At 44.7% G+C, this 20,124-nt stretch overlaps 1 protein-coding gene across 2 annotated transcripts in view; it reads left to right on the plus strand.

The window, feature by feature from the left end:
• The window catches only part of ENPP2 (ectonucleotide pyrophosphatase/phosphodiesterase 2), an 87,626-nt gene that overhangs the window by 9,754 nt on the left and 57,748 nt on the right, over positions 1–20,124 (plus strand). For both annotated transcript variants that reach the window (XM_075549332.1, XM_075549333.1), the window contains exons 3-8: positions 4,279–4,434; positions 6,323–6,448; positions 10,046–10,106; positions 12,617–12,714; positions 12,937–13,016; positions 14,101–14,220. In XM_075549332.1, coding sequence (XP_075405447.1) covers positions 4,279–4,434; positions 6,323–6,448; positions 10,046–10,106; positions 12,617–12,714; positions 12,937–13,016; positions 14,101–14,220 — 641 coding nt within the window. The remainder of the gene's footprint in view (positions 1–4,278; positions 4,435–6,322; positions 6,449–10,045; positions 10,107–12,616; positions 12,715–12,936; positions 13,017–14,100; positions 14,221–20,124) is intronic.

A 20,124-nucleotide genomic window follows, 5' to 3' on the forward strand; every position in this document is an offset into this window, starting at 1 on the left:
AGAATCAGTCCTTTAAAGAAAGTGACAAGACCACAATCTTTAACCCCTTTGAGGCTTTATACTTACATTCTGGAAACATTTGGGCCCCAATCCAAGAAAACAGGAGGAACAGGTAAGGAGGGGGATCTTAGACCCTGAAAACAGGAACAGACAAAACTTAAAAGAAAGTGCCAGTCAGCTTTTGACTAAGAGAGGTGCTTTCAATTTTAAATAGTGTTTCCTCTTTGGCCAACAGCCAAATCTAAATCTCTGGTAGGTGAGGGATTTCACGGGAAACATGGTTGGAAGCCTAGAATGAAATAACTCTTTTCCTGAATTGGGTTCTTTCTGATAGTTGAGTGGGAGGATTGTTTGCTTCCTGGGATAGATGTCTTCAGAGTCTTACAGTCCTACCTCTCACGATGATGGGTAAGAGGGAAGATTGTAGAAATAAGGTTTTACTTACATAAGTAGAACCATCTTCACCACAGGGGCGATTTCTCCCTACGTCATGAATCTGAGAGAAATCAATGCTCAGTGTATGGAGTTGTGTTTCATACACATGTGCACACATACACACATACACAGGAGTGGGCTTTAAAAAGTTTGTGTCAAAAATGGAATTTAGGGATAATAGATTTTCCCCACAATTTTTTACGCATATATATATATATATACTGTTGTCAGGTGCTGCCTAGTTGGCTCCGACTCATAGTAATCCCAATTCCAAGAAAACCAAACATTCCCGTGCCAGCCTCACAATTGTTATGTTGGAGTCCATTGGTGGAGCCATGTGTCCATCCATCTTGTTGAGGGCCTTGCTCTTTTTCGCTGTCCTCCGCTTTACCAAGCGTCTTCTCCAGGGACTGGTCTTTCCCAATCACAACATATCCAAAATATGTGAGACAGCATCTCACTGTTCGTGCATTCTGGCTGTACCTCTCCTCAACCAGATCTGTTTACTTGGCAGTCCGTGGTACTTTTCAGTATTTGTCTCCACTATTATAATTCAAAGGCATCGATTCTTCAGTCTCCTTATTCACTGTCCAACTTTCACATGCATTGAAGGCAATTGAAAAGACCATGGCTTGGTCAGGTGCATCGGAGTCCTCAACCCTTTAAAGAGACCTTGTGCCGCAGAGTTGCCCAACGCAATAGGTCGCTTGATCTCTTGACTGCTGCTTCCATGAGCATTGACTGTGGGTACAAAGAAGATGAAATCCTTGACAATTTCCATCGCTTCTCTCATCTTTTCTTTATTAAATCATGGAATCATATTTCTGTGAAAAATAAGCAGTGCATAGAATTGTGTGGCACACACACACACCCATACACAATAGGAAATTTTTAAAAGTTTGTGGAAAATGGAATTTACAGCAATGGGACTTCCCCATGAATTTTTCTAAGCCTCCTCACATATACCCTTAAACACACACACACACACACACACACACACACACGCATGCACACCCACCCACTGTCATTGTGATACCTCTGTCTCAGAATGGCCCTATAGGACAAGGAGGAACTGCCCCTGTGGGGTTTCTGAGACATTAAGTCTTTATGAGAATCGAAAGCCTTGTCTTTCCACTCAGAGTGGCTGGTGACTTCAAACTTCTGACCTTGTGGTTAACAGCCCAACTTGTAACCCACTATGCCACCAGGGCGCCTCCTATATACCCAAACTCATGTTTTAATTGACGTCCTCTCATGGAAAAAAGTGCCTTTCGCTTTTATGATCTCAGTTATGAGCATAGAAAAGCAGATCACATCTGCAGCTGAGGGGAAGGCGTGCTATTCAAAGCGTATTGAAGGACTTTGGAATAAGTCTATCTCTGCAGGACCCCGAATAAAAAGAATCATTCAATGATTCAGTTTTCCCCTTGATCTTGCTGTCCCCCTGCTCTCCACCACCCCCCTGCTCTCCACCACCCCCCTGCTACTTCTCTCCCTCTCCTCCGCAGTTTCTTACCGTTGGTATGTTGGCCAAAGTCAACAGAGCCATGTGGTTTTCAGATCAGAGGCAAGGCACCACATTGAAAACCTGGTGTTATTTCCTAAACTGAACTGGTGCGGTTTGTATGTATTTCCACATCCCAGAGTCAACCATGCAAAAACGTTTCACGTCTCATGGTCTAGTGACTGTTTGCTTTAGTTGAACTGATCTGTCGTCATCACAGCTAGGGCTAGGTGCTTCTCAAAGGACGGAGGACTCAGGGGGAATCAGGATATCCAGATAAATGGCTTGGCTGAACCTAGAAATTCCACTTACCATCTGTTTTCCCCATGCCTTTTTTTGGGTCCTCCTGGACTGTAAAGAGAATAACATTCATGGTAAAGAATACATGTGTAGATCCACGAGAAAATGCCCATCGCGTGTCATCAAGAATATAGGTTAGGACATTTATTTATAATACACGTGAACATTTATTTATTTCCGTCAAAGGGAGAAGGCACCCTGGGTGCACAATAGTTACATGCTTGGCTGCCCACTACAAAAGTTCCTGGGTCAAAGCTGCTGTGGGAAAGACCTCTCTGCTTGTGGAAAGATTACAACTTGGAACATGCTGGGGGGTCAAACTGCTGAGTCAGAAATTGACTTGCTGACACCTAACAACTACACAACGAAGAGAGTGAGAGAGATCGCGAGACAGAGAGCAACGGACTCGCAAAGAAATGGAAACATGAGCCAATTTGCAGTGACTAGTGGATCGAGTAACACATGTGAAAGTTGGAGACTTAAACGACACAAAGGCCCCTTTCTTACTGTCGTTTCCCCCGTGAACATGCCTGAAAGCAGGCTCTTAGGGGTGAAAACAGGCGTATATCACACCTGGACCTTTAAAAATGACACACACTTGCCCCCTTTCTCAACCTTTCTACCTCTCCTTCCCCTCCTTCCTTCCTTCCTTCCTTCCTTCCTCATCTCTAGCGGTCATTTCATTTAAATTCCATCTTTATCTCTGTCCTTGTTATAGTCTTTACCTCTATTTTAAACACAAAACATAATATTTACTACTCTAACCTGATTCTGCACTTTGTTCTTATAAAAAAACACCACAAGCCCCTTTTATATATTTTGTTCCGGCTTCCATCGTCGACTTCTGGATCTAGTGATTCTTTCTGGATGGGAGCATATAGATTTGGCTAATTTCACATAGTTTCCCCATTCCTTACAAAAAGATGGCAATGACCACATTTTGTAGATATAGCTTAGAAACCTTTTTAGAAATATGCATGAGAGCCAAATTTCTAGCAATGGAATTCCTGGGTCAATAATCTAAGTCTTTTGAAATACTGATGTACATCCTACAATACAAACAAATATCACGCCGAAACCTAATTTTATTGTCATTGCATTACGTCTTTAGACTTAGTTATGAGTGAACATTTTTATCTCCTTGATAGATTAACTTCCAAGATGGTGTGCTATTTAATTCATCCTTTTGGAGTATTCTTTTAGAGGATTATTTTCCTTTATTTTAGAGAGTTTTAATGTGTTCTTCACATAGGTCATACACGTCTTACAAATTTATACCAAGATATTTACCTTTGAGGCGGGGGGTACTGTGAAGGAAACGTGAATTTCATTTTGTACTGCTATTTACTTGTGAAATTTTCATCTCTCTGAATTCGTTTTAAAATGTTTTAGTTGAATGTTGGCCTGTGTCGATATGCAAGTTCTAGGCCCTGAAGGTAATCGCAGAAGCATTGCTTCGGACAGGTCGAGTCTGGGCATTGTGTCTGAGGAACTCTAGCTTTATATGTAGGTTTTACACTTGGAAGGGAACTTATGTCTTCCATTCCATTCTCATAGGCTCAGTCTCTTCTCAGGACACGTGGGTTCAATTTCCCTTCTAAGTAAACTGTGGATTTTAAAGAGGCAAATGAGCTCTTGTTTCTAAGTGTTGGGCCAAAGTGCTATTCCTCTGGGCGTCCTTAGCCACCATGCACAACTGTACAATTACAATCATTGTTCATAGTAATAAAGCCAAGAGCCAACATGGGTCTGCTTTCTAGAACTCTGACATTCTGCTAAGTGTTTTTCATGGGTTGTTTGAGTTCATTGTCATTACAACTTCGTCTTACTTTTGTAAATCCTCCACTTTACAAATGTGGAAGCTTCAAGATATTAAGTAACCTGTCCAGCATCCATTGCTGCTGGGTGCTGGGATGAAGCCAGACCTTTAATCTAGAGTTGGATCACCTCACCACACTGCACTCCTTGCTAGCCCCTTACCTCATGACGACAAGACTCCCCTCTCTGATTCCCATCTCCTATCATCTTATTCCCGGCAGTGCTATCAGATTCCCCTTGGGTCAGCACCTCTGGATCCTGCAAGGGCAGATGCTACGAACTTCAAGAGATGGAACCCCCTGATTGTCGGTGTGACAACCTGTGTAAGAGCTACAGCAGCTGCTGCCATGACTTTGATGAACATTGCTTGAAGACAGGTATGGACTCTTTCTGTTCTCCCGACTCTCAAATAAATGATGCGTAGACCCCCGCTGCCCTGCACTTGGCGTTGCCCCTCTGTCCTGGCCTGTATCGCCTGTGGGTGTTGACCTTTCCTGGAGGATCATCCATCCTCTGCTGAGCACACTCGGGAAGATGAATGAAGACTCCTGCACCAGTCAGTGTTTGCTTCTTTTTTATCTTCTTGCGTCGACTCTCTCTCCGCCACCTCATCATTCTGTCAGTGCCATCCTGCTAGTTCCTGTACAGCGCTCAGCACAGTCTGGAATGACCTGGTTTGCAGGCCCTTTACTTGCTGATGGTCTGTCTTTTACAACAGGAATGAAGCTCCCTGGAGACAGGAAACTTGTCTGTGCCATCCTTTGATACACCCCGTCAACCTAGACCATGGGAGACCCGGCATAAATATTTATTAAATGACTCACCATATGGGGCTTCTCAATTCAGCAATCTTAAGTTTAAGGAACCATATTCTGTTTTCCTGGGATTGCCAGTGACATTTACTAAATATTAATGGAGTACCTAGAATGCATGGGACACAATCTGACGCTGAGATACAATGTTGAAAAGAGAGATTTGTTTTTTTTTGTTTGTGTGTCATGGAGCTCATTGTTGAGTCCAGCAAATGGAAAACAAACAAGACTAAAATTGCAGTACTTTAAAAAAAAACGAGACTATTACTTTTCTGAACCTGTCTTCTTGGAGGGCCGAGTTATGAGCTCTCTGCTAGACATGTTCCCATAGAAATCAGTAAACCCACACACCTGCCTCCTGGAATTGTCAGATCTCGGACTTGCATTGACAGGTTTGTCACTGGTTGGCATTTGAGTATTGTTTTTTGTTTCTTAAAAAATTTTTTCTTGTGATTTAGGTGAATGTTTAAAGAGCAGGCCACCAGTTTTATCGTAAGCAATGTGCAGCCTTTTTGTTTCAGCTCTTCCATTCCAATGCCCTCAGTGTATCCTGCCTTCTCCTGCCTCCTCCCAGGGGTTCATGTCCCTCTTTTCCTAACCCTCTGTCCTGGGTAAACACTGCCCTTTGGATCTTAAATGGTTGATTGTACTAACCCACGGGTGAGTTCTGATCCAGACCTGATGGATGACTTAGGTCAATAGTCTTGGGTGGTCCCACCAACCGCTAACTGACAAAAAGCCAGTTTTTTAAAAATAAATCATTTTATTGGGGGGCTCTTACAACAATCCATTGTACTTCAATTCTATCAAGCACATTTGTACACATGTTGTCAGGATCATTCTCAAAACGTTTTCTTTCTACTTGAGCCCTTGGTATCAGCTCCTTATTTCCCCCCCCTCCCTCCCTCACCCTCTCACTCTGGTGAACCTTTGGTAAATGGTAAATAATTCTTATTTTCATATCTTATGCCATCCACTGTCTCCCTTCACCTGTGTTTCTGTTGTTCGTCCCCCTTGGGGGTGGAGTTATGCATTGATCATTGCGAGCAATTTCCCCTTTCTCCCTCTTCTCCCCACCACCTCCCTCCTTACTCTCATGGCATCTCTACTTCCAATATTAGCCTGGTCTTTTTAAGGCCTTCTCTAGCCTCATGACATACGTCAGATTGGTTGAGGACTTTACCCACTATGTAGACATCTGACAGTAGGTAGAGGCCATTTCACTGTTCCATCAGTCGTATTTAAATTAAAGCTGATTAAAGGTAAGTAAAGCGATTCCCGGTCTTTGTAAATCCCCCAAATTGTATCTAGGCCTCCGGGCAACTCACAATTCCCAAGCAGATTCAAGGACTTGAGAGGCAAGCTCTGGCCATTGGCAGCATCTGCAAGCAGTTGTGGCCTCTCTCATTTGGTTTGTGCGTGGCAGTGACAGTGGTCCATTGGATGCTTTCAGCTCGCGGCTGGGAGTGCACTAAGGACAGATGTGGAGAAGTACGAAATGAAGACAACGCTTGTCACTGCTCGGAGGACTGCTTGGCCAGAGGAGACTGCTGCACTAATTACCAGGTGGTTTGCAAAGGTATGCGTTTTCTCAGAATGGCTTTGAAAGATGAAAAGATGGAGATGCTTCCAGAGACCCCGGATATCACAGTGATCGCAGCTTAGCTGGGAGGAGGGACTGCGGTTCACGATCCCCAACGATAAGAAAAGAACCCCCCATTCCATAATTTGATAGAACCAAAAAACTGATGAGATTTCAAAAGATCTCCTCCTATCAGTCTCTGGGTGGGTTCCCTAGATGCAGAGCTTGAGACAGGGGTTCTGGGCACGTCGTTTATTGAGGAGCGTTCTGCAGGAAGACCTTAGTAGGAAGCAAAGGAAGTTCAGAAGTTGACCTGGGGTGTGTGAGCTGGGTCAGAAAGAAGGACCTGGTTTCAGGTAGAGTCTCCACTTGGCCTGCTCTCCCCTGGCTTCTGGAAAGCTGTGATTCTGAAGCCAGGGCGCACAGCCTTTGTGTGTGTGTGTGTGTGTGTGTAGGGGGGGTGTCAGCCGTGAGTGGAGACCTTGGCTGTAACTTAGGGTTAGAGGGAAAACATGTTAGTGTACGGAATCAGGCCCCCAGCAGCTCCGCTTATACCCCAAAGCCAGACATGCATATGTACTGACCTCCTGCCGTTGAGTATAGATTATGATGCCTTTATTGGAGGCCTGGCGCCACTCTGGGGAATGTGTTGGACTGTCAATTCTAGGTCAGGATTGAAACTCACTAGCTGCTCCCTGGGAGAACAATGGGGCCGTCTGCTCCCATAAAGACTTAAAGTCCTGGAAACCCTGTATGGGGGCCCTGTGATTCAGGCTGGACTCAACCGTAAGGGGTTTAAATGGGCTTTAGATAGTCTTCTAATTAATAAGAGTCAGTAATATGCAGGAAACCAAAAGATGTAATTCCCACCTTTAAGGAATTTGCTGCGGCACCTACTTCATAGAAGGTGGACCTTCATAGAAGGAAGACTCAGGAATCCTGATATAATGCTCGCAAGTCCCTTGTAATCTTGGAAGCAAGCCCTTCTTCCTTTCCGCTCGCTGCAAAGTGCTGCGGAAAGTACTAGAAGGGGGTTCTGTTACAAGACTTCAGGAAAGAGCAACTCACCTGTGAATTCCAGGTAGTGCCCAGTCTTGGCCAGAGGGTGTGATATGAATCCTGAATTTGAAAATTCCCCAAAACCAAAACCAAAACCAAAACCCACAGTTATAATTGTTGACAAAACATAGTGTTGACTTAGAATTTGCTTTCTGCCTTTTCTTATCTCCTTGTGTAGAAGTGCCCAGCAGCCACAATGGCTAATTTAAAAATAAACTATTATGAATTGGCTTTTAGTTTTTGGCTTTAAAGTCTAGTTCCGATACTCTGTTGGAGCTAATCTTTGTGCTCTGGGTTATTACAAAGTCTGACACCAGCTTTCCCCTTTTGCTCCCTGCCGTAGAGTTGATTCCAGCTCAGCAGAATAGGACAGGGCAGGACTGTTCTGCAGGAGTTTCAAGCCTATAAATAGTCACCGAAGCAGAGTGTCACACCTTCCTCCCGTGTGACTGGTGGGTTTAAACTTAAGCCTGTTAGTTAGCAGTGGAGTGCTTTAGCCGCGGGGTTTCTTCTCCCTCTTTTTAGGAGCATGGTCGTTGCGCACACAGTCATCAGTCATTAGAGTCCAATGAACCGGGGCAAGTTCCCAGGGGTCTTTGCGCTGGTGTACTTTCTCCAGAGTGTGGGGCCCAAAGTTTTCTTCCACTTAAGAATCTACTTTTCCTTCACCTAAGGGCAAGTTAGGGCAACTATTGCTATTATTATTGTTCACAAGTTTATTTTTTTTCTCCATAGGCAGTCTTATTTTAAAACGATAGCCCTTTTCTCTATCTAAAAAGAAGTAACTTACAGAACACTTAGATTTATTCTCTGGGTATTGGTGGAAGATCAGTTTAGATGAGAGCGTTGGCTTTTACTTCAAAGTTCAAGTACTGTACGTAGGGTTCATTGAAAAGTGATTCTCTAGTCCAGCCGCCCACCTCCCATCCCTGCTTGTTCTAAGTCTCCTTTTCCGTCTAGAGGAAAGTCTTGTCGGGGTTTCCCTGACTCTTAGCTGCTCTGTGGCAGGAACGGATATTCCAAGCAATGATCAGTTTGTTTCTGGAGGGAGACAAACATTATATAGGGCTCACTCACGCCACGGTGGCGTTTGTTTTTGACGACTCTGCTATTGGGCTTTAGGTGAACATTTACACAGCAAATTAGGTTTCTCTTGGACAATTTCTATACCAGTTGTTCTGTGACATGGGTGTCAAGTTTTATGATGTTCTCAGCCTTTGCACGATTTCCCTTCCCTGGGCTCTGTTTCCCCTGCTCTCACTTCCCGTTCTTTTCTGACCGTCTCATCTTTGCTTTGGGGAAACTACTCACCATTTGCTCCCACGAGTTTTAAAGGAGCCCATGCCTCACGGGAGATTTTGTTTATTTTATCAGCCCATCGAATGTCTGGCTGAAGTCACTTCCAGCTCCAGACATAGCTTCAATTCCAAGTCCAGAGAGTGTCTGAGGCCAACAGTTTCCAGTTCTCCCTCCCACCCCCCGGTTTTTGTTGATCTAGTAGATCTAGGCTTTTTTTTTTTAAGGAATTTGAGTTTTCTCCTGTCCCACACTTTCTGTTGTGCCACTGATCAGAATGGGTGGTCGTGGCCATTCTCCTGGTTTCAGGTTTGAAGACCTGGTCCTTGTGAATGGTCAGTCGGATGCACCAGTTTCTTCTTTGAGCCGTTGATGTTTTTCATTCCCTTGCTCCACGGGAGTACAGACCAGTAGATGTAGCTTAAGCGGCTGCTTGCAAGCGTTTAAGACCGCAGCCCCTACTGGAACATTATCCCGTGGACTGTGAAGGCTTGCAGAACCAGCACTTGAATTATTGTGGTGGTGTCAGGGGTCACCGCGTCTGTTCTGATTCACAGTGGCCCCATGTCCACAGCACCGTAACACCACCTGGTCCTGCACCAGCCTCACGGCGGTCCTTATGTGGGAGCCCACGCTTGCAGCCACGGTGCCGCCTTTCTTGTCCAGGCCTTCCTCTTTTAGGGTGTTCCTTTCCCTCTCTAGGGACTGGTCTTTCCCCACAAAATGTCCAAAGTACAAAAGAGGAAGTTTCACCCCTTTGCCTCCAAGGCAGCGGTTCTCAACCTGTGGGTCGCGACCCCTTTGGGGGTTGAGCGACCCTTCCACAGGGGTCACCCTGTGAGCAGTAGCAAAATTGTAGTTAGGAAGTAGAAATGAAAATAGTAATATAGTTGAGGGGTCACCACCACATGAGGAACTGTTTGAAAGGAAAGGGTCCCAACATTAGCAAGGTTGAGAACCACTGTTCTAAGGAGCATTCTGTCTGTACCTCTTCCAAGACAGATCTGTTTGTCCGGGGTTTTTTTTGGCAGTCTGCAGGACTCTCAGTATTCTTTGCCTTGATGTAGGTGTGTGTTTAGACAATCAAAGATGTTGCTAGGTTTTATTTCAGAATTTCTTTTTAGATAATGTCCCATAAGCAATAAAATCCAGATTATTGGTCCCAGAAGCTGCTATACCAGGCTCGGAGTGGCATTTACAAGTCGTCTTACCAATGCATTTACTCTCTTTTCTGTATAGGAGAGTCACATTGGGTAGATGATGATTGTGAAGAAATAAAGGCCCCAGAATGCCCTGCAGGGTAAGTGTATTTTGTGAGTACCAGGAAGTGTTCTGTATGTATCGATAAACAGGAAATTGGTGGGTACATGGTGACAAACACAGCTCTGCCAACATGGTCACAGTTTGGTGATCGACTTCAGAAAAACAAACTATTGGAAAACCCGTGTGGAGCACAGTTCACTCTCACACCTCCGAGGTCAGCGTGAACTCCGAGTTGACTTCCTGGCAATCTGCATATTCCGTGTATCCCACCTCCGCTGGCTCTTCCACAAAGCACGCCTCCTAGCACTGGAGAGGAAGGAAACACACATCCCCTTGACTTTTATTTGCCTTCTTGCTTTCTGGAGTGCTGCTGTTTTGCCTTTTGTGGGACTAGATCCCTTCTGAAACATCATCCAACATGCGAACACCTGTCAGATGCTGCAGAAACTTGACGGTACACAAGGCACCTCTTTGCTGGGTGCCAGTTGATGTTGAGTGACATCCCACCCAGCCCAAGTGGGACAATCCAAGGTACTGAGGACGCCTACCAGGCAGCTGACAAAAATGCACGGAACCATAAAATACCTGGCAGGAAATTTTTTCAACTAATGTGTTTTTAGTAATGCACTTGTTTTTTCATGTTTTTTTTTTAAACAGTGCAGTCCTGGACACAAAACCCAAATATTTCGATATTCTCTTTATTTTTGCCTCCTGTTTGAGTCAGTGCACCACTGAGTCTTTGGACTTGTATCTGAAGAGTGAAATGTCAAGTTTATGGCTGTTTAAAAATGTACTCAGCTTTCTTTTTTAAAGGAAAATATAGTCTGCATAGTAGAATTTCTTCCAAATGATAATAATGCCTTCTTACATTTTCTTGGTATTCTCAAGTCTGATTGAACACTTGAGAATGAGCTAAGGGGCCCATTTCATCAGATCCTGGCCTGGCTACATGGCAGCCTTGCCTTTTATTGATTATGCTTTTTAGTGATTGTCAATAAGTTTAATTATTTAAAACAATCTTTTTCAGTAAATAGCAGGAGGATGAAGTAGGGGATATGCATATCTGACCTCCTATGGCTTCCCTATTGCTACAAGGTGGGGGCCAGACATGTTTCCATTCTCTGTCTTTCTGTACCCCGTGTGCATACCAACTCTTCTTCCCCCGACACTCCATGTCTGGGCTGGCTTTGATAATTCACTGCAGTGGTCACATAGACAGTACTCACAAGTCAGGAACCCTGGTCCTGGAGTGGTTCCATGTTGGACTGTGATCCACATGGTTGGCAGTTCGAAACCACCAGCAGCTCCGAGAGAGAAAGACGGCTCTTTGCTCCCATAAACAGTTCCAGTCTCAGAAACCCATGGGGTTCACTCTGAGTCAGCATTGGCAGTCACGGCAGTGAACATTTTTTTTTAAATGAGGGGAGTTAACAGATTATCACAAGCTGGGATAAGCAGATGGTAAGGATACAATCATTGGCCCACAGCAGCTCCTCTCCTCCGCCTCTGTAGTCCTCAGCCTCTCAGCCACGTCACCCATTGGCTTCTGCCTGAGCAGGCCGGGAAGCCAGCCTGCCGCTCTGCCTCACTGACCCACAGTCTTGGTGCTACTGCTTGGTTCTGTCTCCTTGCCCTGAGTCTGGGGCCTCTGGACTTTGCCTTGGCGACTTCAGTAGCAGCCAGAGGTCTCGAACATGCCACACCAGCGGCTGGTCTTCCATTGCTCCTGAGACTTTTCTCTCGTCCCCTGCTTCAAAGATAGCTAATCCTGATCGCCAGGGAGGTGGCAGCTACAACTGCCCAAACCTCGTTTGTTATTCAGGGATGACTTGCACAGCCCCAGCCAATCATTTGGTGGGGCTTCCAGAGCTGTTTGTAGAAGAGCCATGTTAAGAAATTTCACTCGACCACAATTTTGTAAACACATTTAGAGGAGTTTCATTTTGCGTACTTAGATCTCGTGATAAGATTGTGACTGCTATTAATTTCATATCCATCTGTTCCCAGCCATTCATTTATTAAAGTATTTCATATTTATTGAGCTCATACTAGCGGTCCCCAACATTGAAGGACGAATAAGATATCAACTCTGTTGTGAAACGCATGGGGAAGAGAAACATGCTAACTGATCATTGCAGCAGCATTATGTAATATAGATCATACAAGAGGTATGAATTAATATCTAGAGGCGTTCTGAAGAGGATACCTCGGGCTGAGCTATAAAAGAGGTGTAGGTTTACCAGGTGTTAGTTGGGCGAATTCCAGGTAACACTACATTGTGAAGAACTTTGTTTAAAACGTGACAGGCAACAGTGGTGGACGTGTGTAGAGTCAAGTCGCTTCCATGGACCATTGGATGACTTTGGCCTTGTAACCCTTACACTTCGATAGCCTCAAATGCCCTGTGGCTAGATACTCAGCATCCTACAGATGGCCTTGCTTGAAACTGCAGCTTAGAAATGACTGGCCCAATTACTGAGGCTAACTGGGAGCGATGGCAACTCTGCCGTAATCACTTCCTGAAGCTGAATGTTGTTCTTGTTGAAGGTTTGTCCGTCCTCCATTAATCATCTTTTCTGTGGATGGTTTCCGTGCCTCCTACATGAAGAAGGGCAGCAAGGTCATGCCTAACATTGAAAAACTAAGTAAGTAATTTTCTCATTCAGTGTTCTCACCTGTCACTCGTGATCTATGTATGCACTAACGACTGTGACGGGCGTGGAGGTCTATGGGCACGTCCTTGTCAAGGTGCTTTATCATCTGACACAGGAAGGCGCTGCCTGTCTGGTAGTTTGTAAAGTAGTTCTCCACACCTGAGTGGATCTTGTTGGTTCTCCTGATTCTAATACTTGGAATTCTGTCCCCAGGATCTTGTGGCACGCATTCTCCCTACATGAGACCAGTGTACCCGACCAAAACCTTCCCCAACTTATACACCTTGGCCACCGTAAGTAGTTTTTCCACATGACAGATACTCAGAGGACTGCCCGCATTCTGGAATGATGTAACATGGAGAATTTGTAAAACTGGATCCTTAGTGTTCAAAGAACAATCTCTGCGTTAGCCGTCTTCTGCAAATGCTTTCTACAACTCTACGGCTTGCAGCTATACTTCTTTGCAACTTCAAAACTGAAATCTTCTTTCAGATGCAGTCTGTCCCCTTTCAAGGACCAACAGGTCTGTCCATTACTTGTGTTCAGAGGATGCCAACAAAAATGCTGCCTTTCGAACCGCTGTGCTTTAGTGTTTGCATTCCCCCAGTTCCACCTCTTTTTTCTTCTTTTAAAGGAGCCCCGGTGGCATAGTAGTTATGTGTTGGGCTGCTATATGCAAGGTCAGCAGTTCGAAAACACCAGCTTCTCAAGGGAGAAAAAGGAGGTTTTCTATTCCTGTGTAGAGTGTCAGTCTCGGAAGCCCACAGGGGCAGTTCTCCGAGGCCCTAGAGGGTCACTAGGAACCCAGTTGACTTGATGACAGTGAGTTTCGTTGGTTTCCTTATTTTTTCCATGATTCCAATAAATTGTTTAATAAAAATAGTAAGAGATTGCTCGTTACTGTCCTTTCTCTTCAGAAGAGACAGTTTAGTGATGCTAGGTTTCTAAACATTTATTAAATCACAACATAATTTCAGGAAAATTTGAAATAAAATCCTGTACATACTATTCAGAAAATGACTACACAAACAAGACATTGTATATAAATATCTGTGTCAATTTGGAAAGAAATGGATTCTGAATTCAGGCAGGTTTTCTTCTTTAAGAAAAATGTGTCATTTATTATCATGACAATTTTGATACTTTTTTACAGAAGAGTAGAATTTAGATAGGTAAGTGCCTTTAGAAATACTTCTTTAAAAGTAAAAATGTGAATTTCAAACTAAAAGTGGTTCATTGTACTGAAAGTTATGGCCATCTTCTTAAATTACAACAGTTAAAAACAGAAACAATCATACCTAGTTTATTATTAGTGCCATAGATAACATTTATGTTTGCTCAGGCGGACACTCACAATGACTTTGTTTTTCCACCAAGGGGCTCTATCCGGAGTCACATGGAATTGTTGGGAATTCTATGTATGATCCTGTCTTTGATGCCAATTTCCATCTTCGAGGACGAGAGAAATTTAATCATAGATGGTGGGGAGGCCAACCGGTAAGTTCTATTCTGTGTATGTGAGCTTTGAAACTTTAATCCCCAAATGGAACTTTTGGGGAGTCTATACGTGAGGGACTTTCAAAAATTTGTGGAAAATGGAATGAAAAGAGAATTGAATTTTTCCATGAAGTTTTTCAAGCCCCCTCTTACATGCATAAGGAGCCCTGGTGATGCAGTGCTTAAAGCACTCCGTTGTCACCTACAGGGTTAGGGGCTTGACCTCCCCAGCCATCTCATGGTACAAAGCCGTCATTAGCTACCTGTCCTTATCAAGCTTACCGTCTTGGAAGCCCTATGGAGGAGTCCTACGCGATTGCTATGAGTTAAATGGACTCAACAGAAAGTTTTACAATATAGATGTATATAGGATATGAATAATTGCATGAATATGTCTGTGCAGGTAATGTTTTTGCCTATGCAGGTATGTATAAACAGCTATCACTGTATATGTCTAACATAACCGTGTACATGTTTATATATGCATTTATATGTCTGTCTATGGACGTATGAGATTATGACTACAAAAATGTGAGATGTTTATCCTAGGGTGTTTATTGGTGAAATGGTGACATAGTGGTGAGTTTCAGAAACGTTTTGAGGATGAAATAGTTAGGCCTCACTGATTCTGCTGTACCGAAAAAGAAGCCGATGACTTCCTTACGCGTTAGGCTGCTGTGTCCCAATGAACGGAAACAAGGAAACCTGCTGATCACAGCGGTGCATGGGCAGCAGTAGTGAGCCAATGGCTTTTTCCTGTTTAATCAATTCTTGAAAAATCGTGGAGGTTAAATAGAACCAACAGAGTCCGGCCTTCCTCTGGAGTAGCAAAGTAGACTTGAGAAGAAATTAGTCCTGATTCCTTCAGACCAACGACTGAGCAGAAAACAAAGAGAGACGTGTCTGCTTTTTACAATGGTGGGTTTCCCGGTGTTTGCCTGTGTGGTGGGTAGCCTCCTTTGGTCCGGTCTGGGCGAAGCAGCGCTACAAAGCCGCGGCGATTGAGTGGACAGAGCTGCCTGGCATGCCCAGCGGAAGATACCCCGGAGCGCACACTCAGAACCCAGGAGAAGAAAGATGGCGATGGCGCCATCGTCTATCAGCTCCACTTTAACATGGTGGCTCCGGGAGCCCTGGCCTGGAAGGGGGCTCTGATTCTTCTGTGCTCCCTGCCATGCCAGGAGGCTCGTGGAGTGTGCCTCTAACCCCCCGCCTCCCATCCCTCCAAGATCTCAGAACCGGATGTACTTGCTGCTGGCAACGGGGAGAAGAGAGACTATAAAGTAGGAAGAAGGAGAAGAGAAACTATTTTCTTCCGAAGGCTCTTTTGCTCTTTGTGAAAATGTCATTTATGATTAGAAATTCCTATTGCATAATAGGGAACTCAGTGTGCAGGGGCCCAAAGGGGCAGTTCATTAAAAAATAAAATAAAACCATAACATGGGAAGGCTTTGGGGTGTCTGCAGAAATGCTTCCTTAAAGGGGAGGTGCCCACACTGCTGGCTTCTTCCCGAGGACTGTGGTGAGCCAGCTTCTGATCACAGTGCGTTTGTTTACAGGGCAGATTTCCCCAACTGAGTTCATGACAGAAGAACCTTCTATGAATAACTAAAAAGGATTGAAATGAGAGCTTTGGGAAGCCGCCGTCATTTGGCCATTTATGTTAATCTTATCATGGGGGTCCATTGGCCTGGAGAACCACAAAGTATATGGAGAGACAGTAATTTTATCAAATTGGATCACCTTATTCCATTTCCTCTAGGGTAGCATGACTCAGAGGGTGAGTCCACCTATTCATTAACCTCTGCAGAAACAGGGGGTGCAAGGGGGTGGGGTGCTGTTAACCAGCCCGATGAACTGACCTCTGTTTCACGCTGTTGGACTGCTCCTTGTTAACTCCCAAATTCGGGCGCACTCGACCAAACCCAGGCTTCCCCTAATCCACAGAGATTCATAGAAGAACCGATTTGTGTCTCTGTCTGTCATCTCCAATAACGTGTTCATCGTAAGAATTCCAAGTCATCAGGGAAGCCATCGTTTAAAAACCCCTTTTATGGAAATTTGGCATCGAGGAAGAGCAGATGAATCAAAATGTCTACACAAAAAGATGGGTCTTAATACGAGCCACTTAGAGGGTTATGTCTCATAAAGCCACCAGTGGAGGGGGAAAAAATGGAGGGAGTAGAGAAAAATATTTACAAAAGCTTAGACCAGTAATTAAATGAAACTCAACTTATTTTGACCGGCTACTTAACTTAAACCATGCGAGACATGAGACCAAGTGGTACAGAGGATCGAGTAAACAGGGAATGAGAATCACTTCTTGTCTTCACCGGAAGTCTCATCAGTGAGCTAGGGCATCTGAAAATAGACACTTACTAAGCTGAATCTCCTGATCGACTTGCAAGAACATTTTTCTATATAATTTGATTTCATTGTTCTTTTCTCCAGACTTAAATGGAGTCTGCTCTTACTTGGGGCTACAAATAAAGGCATTGCCAGAAGGGATAATCCTTCTCAGCAAGGCCCTGCCTTGCCTATCTATATCATCATGGAATTCCTTAAGGGGGGCTGTTTCTTTGAAAAATTCTCTGGGTCATCATCTTGCTGTCTTGAATAGAGGGAGGTTCCCTGCTCAGTCTGAACATGCGCCCCTGCAAGCTGGAGGACAAGTGGGACTCTCAGAGAGCAGAGAAGTGTGGGATTAGAGAAGCCAGGCCAACACCCACAGGATTTGAATCCTCTACAGCAAGCATTTCCTTGGCCAGGCATTCACAGGAGAAGCAGATGTGTCCTTAAGACTCACCCTAGAGGCCATTCTCCCTGCCGGTTATGGTGGTGGGCTGCCAGACCCTGCCTAGTGAATTGCTGCAGTGTAGACACCCGGGTGGGGGGGGGGGGAGAGAGCTGAGGATTGTTAGAGGAGGGGCGAGCTTCTGGTCGAAGGGGCTTGCTTTGAAGGGAAGGGAGAGTTGGTGATTCTACCTGCAGCCCTCCTCAAGGCACTGCAGTACAGAGTGGAACTGCTGCAGGACTCCCAGGACGGTATGGCTTTTCTGCTGGAGCAGACGGCCTCATCTTTGTCCTGTGGAAGATGAGGTGGGTTTGAACTGCTGACTGTGGCTAACAGCCAACAACCCTGTCACTGGGGCTCCTTAGGCACGGGCTAGTGCCTCTTTTGTTATTCTGGTAGATGAAGCCTTTTCTCTCTCTTCCCATTCTTTTTCCTGTTGATCTTCTCTACCCACTATGATGGATCTGTAGGAATTTTCTCTTCCTGCTGTGTCTCTCTCCAGGGAGGATGGATGGGCTTTGCTCACCGGTCCCTGGCTCCATTGCCACCAGGACACGATGCTGACACGCCAACGCCGGGTGTGCCAGGGTGAAACTATGTTCCATAGGGCTCTCAAAGGCTGATTCTTTTGAAAGCAGCTGGTCAGGCCTTTCTTTCCAGGTATCTCTGGGTGGATCTGAAACCTTAAGATTTCCACTAAACTGTTGGTACCACCTCAAGCAGTGGTTCTCAACCTGTGGGTGGTGACCCCTTTTGGGGTCGAACAACCCTTTCACAGGGCTGCCAATTCATAACAGTAGCAAAATGATAGTTATGAAGTAGCAACGAAAATACATTTTTTTGGAGGGAGGGGAAAAAAAAAAGAGGACCTGATTGCAAGGGGCTTAAGTGGAGAGCAAATGCCTTGAGAATGATTGGGGCAGGGAATGTATGGATGTGCTTTATACAATTGATGTATGTATATGTATGGATGGTGATAAGAGTTGTATGAGTCTCTAATAAAATGTAAAAAAAGAAAAGAGGAGAAAAAAATGATTAGGGCAAAGACTGTACAGATGTGCTTTATACAATTGATGTATGTATATGTATGAACTGTGATAAGAATTGTATGAGCCCCAATAAATTGTTAAAAAAAAAAAAAGAAAATACATTTTTTTACAGTTACTGAATAGTTTATTATAGATTTGAGGTCAAAACCATTTTTCTGAAAAGGTCCAGATATTAAATATGTTCAGTTTTGCAGGTCACAAGATCTCTGTCATAACAGCTCAAATCTGCCATTAGAGCTTTCGATCGGCCAAAACCAGATCAATTGCCATTATGTCAAGTATGACTCACCGTGACCTTATAGGACACAGGAGAACTCTTCCCCAGGTTTTCCAAGAATTTAAATCTTTTATTTAAATTTTTAAAAATCATTTTACTGGGGGCTTGTATAACTCTTATCACAATCCATCCATCCATCCATCCATCCATCCATCCATCCATCCATCCATCCATCCATCCATTGTGTCAAGCATTTGTACATTTGTTGTCATCATCATTCTCAAAACATTTGCTTTCTGCTTGAGCCCTTGGTATCAGCTCCTCATTTTTCCCCTCCTTCCCTGCTGCCCCCTTCCCTCATGAGCCCTTGATAATTTATAAATTATTATTATTTTGTCATATCTTACACTACTTGATGTCTCCCTTCACCCACTTTTCTGTTGTCCATCCCCCAGGGAGGAGGTTATATGTAGAACCTTGTAATTGGTTCCCCCTTTCTACCCTCCCTTCTTCTACCCTCCTGGTATTGCCACTCTCACCACTGGTCCTAAGGGGATCTTCTGTCCTGGGTTCTCTGTGTTTCCAGTTCATTTCTGTACCAATGTACATCCTCTGGTCTAGTCAGATTTTTAAGGTAGAATTGGGTTCACAATAGTGGGGGTGGGTGAGTGGGGGCATTTGGAAACTAGAGGAAAGTTGTATGTTTAATCGTTGCTACACAGCACCCCGACTAGCTCGTCTCCCCCCTGTGACCCTTATGTAATGGCATGTCCAGTTGCCTACAGATGGGTCTTGGGTCCCCAATCTGCACTCCCCCTCATTCACAATGATATGATTTTTTTTGTTCTTTGATGCCTGATACCCGATCCCTTCGACACCTCATGATCACAAAGGCTGATGTGCTTCTTCTATGTGGGATTTGTTGCTTCTGAGCTAGATGGCCGCTTATTTACCTTCAAGTCCTTAAAACCCCAGATGATATATCTTTGCAACAAAAATAATTTTAGGGTTGGGGGGTCACCACAATATGAAGAACTGTATAAAGGATAGGGTCGTGGCATTAGGAAGGTTGAGAACCACTGACCTAGAGAATCCACTCCTCTTTGCCAAACAAACAAACAAACAACAGAATCACTCCCAAGTATATGCTGACTCATAGCAACCCTATAGAACGGGGTAAAATTGTCCCCTGGGAACTTCCAAGACTGTACCTTTTAATGGAAATATAAACCTCCTTCTTTCCCCTGAAGAGAGGCTGGTGGTTTTGAACTCCCGACCTTGCAGTTAGCAGCCCAATGCATAACCATTATGCCACCAGGGCTCCTCTTTGTTGCCTACTAGCTGGTTACTTCCCAAGCGCATCTTTTGAAACTTTCTGTTCCTAGGGAGCCTAGGCTAAGCTTCGTGAGCCTCCACTGGACTTCTGCACTATTTCTGTTGTCATCTGCCCACCACCTCTGACATCGGTAGTTCCCATGAGTGCTTTCGATTGGGAGCCCCATGCATGTGGAGACTTGATCTATGCACTCTGTCTCCAGGGCCGGGCACATATGGGTTCTTGTTTGACCAGAGCTGCATCCGTTTCCGAGGTGTGTTCTGCCTGTGCTTCTGATAGGGTGTCTGATCCTGTAGGATAGGGCTCTATCTTCTCAGTCTTTCAGCTCCGGGCCGCATGTGAGTAGCTCCCTCCTGCGTCTCCCCTGGCCCAGACCACCCTGACTAGCTGTGCCGGTCCAGTCCAATCTGCCTCATCCCTGACCCTCCCATCTCCTGTCTTCTGACTCTGAGACTTGTAGTCAACTTGTTTCTGCTGATGTAGGGCCCCAACCATCCCTCTGGACTCC

The sequence above is a fragment of the Tenrec ecaudatus genome, chromosome 5, assembly GCF_050624435.1.
Source record: "Tenrec ecaudatus isolate mTenEca1 chromosome 5, mTenEca1.hap1, whole genome shotgun sequence".
Classification (NCBI taxonomy): Eukaryota; Metazoa; Chordata; class Mammalia; order Afrosoricida; family Tenrecidae; genus Tenrec; species Tenrec ecaudatus.